At 52.1% G+C, this 6,690-nt stretch overlaps 1 protein-coding gene across 1 annotated transcript in view; it reads right to left on the reverse strand.

The window, feature by feature from the left end:
* Window positions 1-3,274: 3,274 nt before the first annotated feature.
* LOC113490842 (electroneutral sodium bicarbonate exchanger 1-like) overlaps window positions 3,275-6,690 on the reverse strand; it is a gene marked incomplete at its 5' end in the record, with an annotated part of 16,675 nt that continues 13,259 nt past the window's right edge. The window contains 7 exons of the mRNA XM_026867438.1: window positions 3,275-3,391; window positions 3,629-3,733; window positions 4,232-4,329; window positions 4,760-4,897; window positions 4,997-5,170; window positions 5,534-5,602; window positions 6,336-6,648. Coding sequence (XP_026723239.1) covers window positions 3,646-3,733; window positions 4,232-4,329; window positions 4,760-4,897; window positions 4,997-5,170; window positions 5,534-5,602; window positions 6,336-6,648 — 880 coding nt within the window. The remainder of the gene's footprint in view (window positions 3,392-3,628; window positions 3,734-4,231; window positions 4,330-4,759; window positions 4,898-4,996; window positions 5,171-5,533; window positions 5,603-6,335; window positions 6,649-6,690) is intronic.

A 6,690-nucleotide genomic window follows, 5' to 3' on the forward strand; every position in this document is an offset into this window, starting at 1 on the left:
GGTGCCGGTTGCTCGGCCTTGCCGGCCCAGGCGGGAAAACCGTCGGGATGCGCCGTTGCGGTCAGAGGAGCCCGGTCACGGCCCCGCGTCAGCGCCCGGCCCTTCCCTCCCGCCTCCGGAGGGTCCCTGTGACAGCAGCGCGGCCTCGCCGCTGCTTTCGGCCTTTCACCCGCGACACAGCCCCTGCCCTGAGCACCTGCAGCCGGGAGGGTGCGGGATGCTGCCGTCTGCATGAAACCACATTTTCTATCCCAAACCTTCTCTCCTGAGCTGGCGGCAGTTCGACAGTTCCTGACCCAAACCCCAGGGAGATGAACGACCCCCAGAGCAGCACCTCCTAATCCCCCTGCAAAACCTCCAAAGATGCCTCCAAGTCCTCCCCACCCTTCAAAAGACACCGGAGCAGCACAGTGAGACAAACAAAACCTTTATTGGTTTATTTTCCCATTATGGTCAATGGGCGACAAGAGAAAAATCCGAGTCACGGCTCTGGCGGGTGGAACCCGTCAGTCAACAGCAACACTTCACGGTCAGGACCCACGAGATGATGACACCGATTTATGTTACTTGACTTCCACAGAATGAATCCAAAATAAATCAATTAAAAAAAAAAACACACACAAAGATTCAAAGTGATAAATAACACAGGTTTGCTTAATGGATTTTGTTTTCCCCTCAGTTTTATTTACAACATGGAGCTTTTCCAAACTAGATCATCTCTTACAATAAAATATATTTATTTCAGCATCTCCAAAACAAAAATAATTCCTGTATTTCTAAATGTAGCGCACTGGGAGAAAATAAAATAATAATTAAAAAAATAAATGGGCCAGCACCTTATTTATTACCCTTTTACACCCCTTCGGGATTCCTATGCACTTCCTTTTAGGAAACTTTTGGAAGGGGCCCACGGGAGACTGGGGGAGCTCTTTTAAGGCACCAAAAATGAGGAAAACACGCAGCCCCCATCCTGGGTGGCTGGGAAGGGGGGTTGCTGCTCACTAAAGCATCGCAGGTCACTGCAAGGACAGTTTGGGTTTGAGCCCTAAAGCAGCGCCAGGTGCAGCTTTGCCAGGAGGTTTCCCCCAACAGAATTTTCCTCTGCACAGGGAAATCCTAAATCCTCCCCAAATAAGGAGGCAGCCGGGGGGGTCCTGGTGGGTGAAGGGGGCAGCCATAGCGCTGGGTCTCCCCACCAGCCCCAGGGGTTACAAACACCTTTTAGATGGCCCGCAGGCACGGTACTGAGCAAGACCTCAGCTTGCCTTTAATTTTTTAAATAAATAAACAGAAATGCTGGCCCCGTAAATAGCCAAAACAAAGCTTCAAAAGGAGAAGACAGCCGTGCCAGGGCACGCGGGGGCAGCCTGGCTTGCTGACAAGGCAGCTGCCAACATTCTGCAGCTCCCCGAGGACACAGCCCATGCTTCATTCATTTAACCTAGCCCCATTTTCCTTCCAGGGTGGGTTTCCTTCTTTCTTTCTAAATTGCAGAGATGCCAGGCACGTGCTGAAAACAATCCCAGTCCTGGGCCCTGGAGTCCAGCCCAGCTCTCTCCTCTCACACAGAGGAAAATAAAAAGGAAAATAAAAAAAAACTTGTCCTGTATGAGAAGGCAAATAATTGCATTTTAGGGGCAGGGCAGCAATAGGACTGGAACCACAGCCACCCCGCTCCACACCCATTGCGGTTCACTGACTTAATGCTTATACCTCCACAGGAATTAAAGTTTATTTTCAATGGGGAGATGGGGGCTCTCCTCCACTGGACATTTTCTCTCTGGGGAGGAGGAGATGGCGCATTGTAGCGGCAAGCACAGGCCCATGCTCAGGGCCAGGCACAGGAAGGCAGCGTGGACGGGACGTACGGGGGCATCACAGAGGAACAGCACCAAGAAAACCCAGGCTTGGCACCTTTTCTTTCCTCCAAGCCTTTGTTTTTGCCTCCCCTCATTTTTGAAGAGCTAAACCAGTTTCCTCCCCCTCTGACAGTCCCTGTCACACTGGCAACAGTCCGACTACAGTTTGCAAAACCCAATCCTGTAAAAGCCGTTTGATTTTGGCCCCACTCACTGCTGTGCTGCTTTCATCCTTACACAGCAAGCTTACATTTTCTTTTCCCCACCTGTCTGCAAGGAACAACAACTTGCCATTGCCATGTGGGGTTGGTCTGATGCCCGAAAGGGCTCCCACAGCGCTGGGAGAAGCCGATGGCAGGTTCATGCACCAGTCCCAGCTGGGCACTGGGCACCAGTTGCAGATACCAGGAGCCTGGAGCCCGTGCTGATCCCCCAGCGAGGTGGGGGGACTGCATGGGGACCTTTTCTCCTGGGCTGTCCTCTCCTCCCAGGCTCCATGGCCGCCCGACTCAACAGCATGTGCCTGGGGTGACACCACAGCCCAACGACCCCCCCAGAATGTGAAGAGAGAGCAAGAACCATCTCTGCTTAACAGCTTTTTCCTGCAAAGCGGCAGAGGAAGAGAGAAGGAAAAGGCATCTTCCTCCTTTAACTCCCGACTCGTCCCACCCTGTGAGAGAAGAGACTTTATACAAGGACAGGGGTGAAGAAAAAACTATGCAGAGTCCTAGGGAAGTAAAAGGAAGGGAAGTGGAGGAACAACAGAGGGGGCAGCCCAGGGGCACTGAGCCCCAGGTCTCACCAGGCCTCCCCCATGACCATACAGTGTATTCAAAGTATTTGATTTTAAGTGCTCCCTTAACATTCAGTTTACAACCAGGGGACAAGGAGGTGGCATTTCTGCAGCTTGCAGCTTCCAGGCTGATTGCAGAGCCAAAGGAAAAAGAAAAAAAAAAAAAAAAAAAAAAAGGTAAAACTGGAGCGCAGGGAGCAAATACTTTTCCTTTGCCTGAGCCCAACTGCTCTACGTTGCCCCACCACGAGGGGTGTCCATCTCATACCAGTAAGAGACAGAAGAGTAAATTAAACCAGGACCACAAACCAGCCCAAAAACCTGGTTTTGATGAAGAAGAAGAAAGTGGAAAATACGTCAAATATAACAGAAAATGATTTTGTACATTCAGAGTTTGTATTTGGAAAAAAAAAAAAAGAGAAAGGAGAGGAGGAATTAGATATTAAAAAAATAGCACTGGATGATGAAGCGGTAGCAGTTCCTCTACCACTACGAAACTGCAACAACAGACGCACGTACACACAGAGGCTTCACAACACCGAACTCCCACTGACTGTGATGTGCACCTCAGTTTGCTGGTCTAGAGATACTGAATGCCTGAAGCACACCAAGGATAACTGAGAACATCTGCATGGCTTTAATGGGAATCCTCCAACTGAAAAAAAGTCGTTTCTCCCGGTGTCTGTGTTGGCACATCCCTGAGTCACATTCTCACTCCTATCCTCCAGAGTCAAGATGCCTAAACATGAAAAGCGGAGGGAAAAAAAGAGAAACAGAGGGAAAGCACCATCAGTGGAAGACCTGCCGGCTGCTGCTGATTCAGCCCCGGGCATGGGAGAGGAGCTGCTCCGCATGCCACGGTCCTCGCTGCCTGTTCCCAGGGACGGGCCGTTTGCGCAGCCAAAGCACGGGAAAACCGCAGGCATGCGCCGTCACTCACAGAGGAGCACGGTCACGTTCACATGCAATCCTTCACCTCTTTCCTCCCCACATTCAGAGTGTTTCTGTGTTCATAGTGAGAGCCTTCCATACGGTTGTTTTCGACATTTCATCCGAGATATTAATTTCAGAAGGATCAGTCCTGCAATAAATATTTCACAGAGTAACCCGTGAGGACGGGAACTGATGCCACCAAGCACAGCAGCATGAGGCACAGGGGGCGTGGAGAACCAAAGCTGAGTGTAAGCACGGGAGGTTGTGCTGGCTGAGGAATTTTGGGAGGCAAACCTGAGCGCTGTAGAGCAACAGCTTTTGCTGGTGTTTGGCCCTGCAGTGGGCTCCTAAGCCACCGCCGGTACGGATCGTGCCTGCAACTCCTCACTGTTAAGCGTGAGGATCTCCACCCATCATCAGGTCACTGATGAGGCCAGTTTGGGTGTCAAATGTGACTTGGGCAGCCACTCTGCTTGGGGCAGAGCCCTTTGATCACCTCCTGCAGCCCTGCCCCTAAATTGCCATTTCCCACCAAGCTGACTGCTGCTTTCTATGGGATGCTCCATAAAGGCCCAAGGGGAGAAATCTCTGCCAAACCCCCTCAAACTAATTTTGCCGTGGGTCCTGGCACTGGGTGGGGCTTCACCTGTCACTGCTCTGCTTTGGGGTATCCGAGTTGCTGGTCTTCCCCAGTTTCAGCTGAACTGAATTTGCAGCAGCAGCTTCCATCATCTTCTGGGACTCCTGATGGGAAAGGGACAAATCAAGTTCTCTCTCATTGATCTGAGCAGAGGTAAACTAAACATCCAGCAAAAACATTGCCTGCTGCCCTCTCCTTCTGACCCTTGGCAGCTTTGCTATGAGTGCAGCAAGGTAAAGACCTCCAAACACTGCAGGGAGGGGGTTAAACAATCCACTGTGGGCAAAGCTTTCCCTAAGAATTGTTTTCAACCATCATCATTGTTCTAAATGACTCATTTTAAAGATTATACCTCTGCTCAAGGGTTAAGCTCTCTCCTAGTACAGGAAAAAGGGTTGCAGTGTGGGATCCAGGCTATTGGGATTTCTCCTGAGTCCTGACCTTCCCCCAACATTTCAAGACAAGCTGTGATAGAAACAGGCGATCTCACAGCCCGAGGGTGATGTCCAGCCCCAAGCACCCAGCAAGCCTTACCTCTTCTTCTTTGGCTTCATTTTTGGCATCATCCAACTTCTTCTTCTTGCTTTCTGGCATAAGGTCATCCAGAAAGCTGAGCTCCCGCTTCGAGAAGCAGAAATCCAACACTTTCCGGACAAAAACGAGAGCCAAAACCTTCACAGATAAGAGGGAAGATGCGGTGAGGCCAGAGCTGAGGCTCCATCTCCCTCCAGCGCTGCAAACATCCCGCTGCCCAGCGGCACCGGCTCTTACCATCATGGGGAAGATGATGGCGGCACGGGACACCTTGATGGCCCAGAGCAGGACGAGGCAGATCAGCTGGATCACGGTGAAGAGATGCACCTTTCGCAAGGGGACGTGCCGCAGGTAGATGAAATCCGGCTGGTGTTTCGCCGGCATCCAGAACAGCTTCAGGCGGTCAAAGAACTGCAAAATAAAAGTGAGAAGTGGCCACCTTGGGACTGCAGGAAGTTTCTGTCCCTGTTGAGACGTGGGGGGAGTTTTCAGGACCTCGCATGCAATGAGAAATCCTGGATCCCACTGTGCTCCTCCTGGGAGCAGCCCCCACTTTCCCTTCACTCCAGCTATAAACCCGCTTCCCATGAGGGCTGCCCACCAAACTGCCATTATTCCACGTTGGTCTATTAACAGCCTTTCGTGGCCCACGGAATCCCGACCCCCAGCAAGGATTTCCACCAGTGGGAGAAACTGCCTTTCCTTGGCCCTGAATTCCCCCATTTTCACGAGGTGGAACACCAGGGAGCCGACACGCTGCACGAGAGTCCGTACCTGAATGCCTCTGAGCGACGACACGCCCATGTAGAGAAAGACGCCGTAAAGCACCGGCATTGGTATAAACTGAAACCAGAGAACACAATATTTGGGGGTTAAATGGCATTTTCAGAATTACCCCTCTCTTCTACAGGCGCTGCCTAAAATTGCCTCAAGCTTTCCACTTCCCACAGGGTTACAGGTGTGTCGGGTTCTCCCCCTCAGAGACTCTGCGTGCGAGTGAGCTCATGCTCTGCTTTAGGCTGAACCTTGGTGTTCCCTTCCATCAGAATAATCCTCTTTTCTGGCAAGTTTCGAGGAAAAGAGGGGATTTCACCCGTGCTAACCTATGCCATGTTCTGTTTCTACATAGTCTTGGGGCAACGTGCAAAAGCAACGTGCCTGCTTTCAGCCTGGAGAGGAGATCCCTTTGTGTGAGGAACCCCCTGGGGACGATGTGTTCAGCTACTGGGAACGGCAGTTCTGGGGCACTGGGGGCAGCAAACTGCAACCAGTGAAGTGCTGCCTGTTCGAAAGAGAGCGGACGTCCTGCTCTGAATACACTCAGCTGCAACCCACAAACACGGGTGGGCCTGAAAGTTAAAGCCGCTGCGTTGCTCGCTTGCCTCGAGCTCAGCAAACGGGGCTCTGAAGGGCTGGAAAGCCTGACCGAGGCTGGTTCCCCCCGCGGGTCAAGCCCCAAGGTGTGGGATCCCCTCCTCCTCCGCTCCACAACCGCTCAGCCCTGCGGAGAGGGGACTACTTGTGCATAACCCCCAAAAAGCCCGCGGTCGTTGGGTGTTCTGCGATTTCCTCTCACCTTTAGCAGAGAAGTGAAGAAGACGGAGCAGCCCATGAGCACAAAGATCATCAAGCCCGTGACCCTCTGCTCTCGGATCCCCAGAAACTTGGGTTGTTCTCCTGGAGCTGAGCACTCGGACTCTACTTTGAGGCTGTTCACGTGGGTGATGGACAGGATGGTCGAAGCCACAAACCAGGGCAGCCCCATCACGGAGCAGACCCCGAACATCACGGCCAAGATGAAAAGGTCCAGGTGGTACCCGCATCCTTTCTGCAGGGAGCAAAACAAGAGATAAAGCATCCCGCGGCACAAGAGCAAGGACAACGTCACAAGTCAGGCTCAAACCCTACTTGAGCACAAGCCAACTTCTTGA

The sequence above is a fragment of the Athene cunicularia genome, unplaced genomic scaffold (genome assembly GCF_003259725.1).
Source record: "Athene cunicularia isolate RWA unplaced genomic scaffold, athCun1 SCF_38, whole genome shotgun sequence".
Lineage (NCBI taxonomy): Eukaryota > Metazoa > Chordata > Aves > Strigiformes > Strigidae > Athene > Athene cunicularia.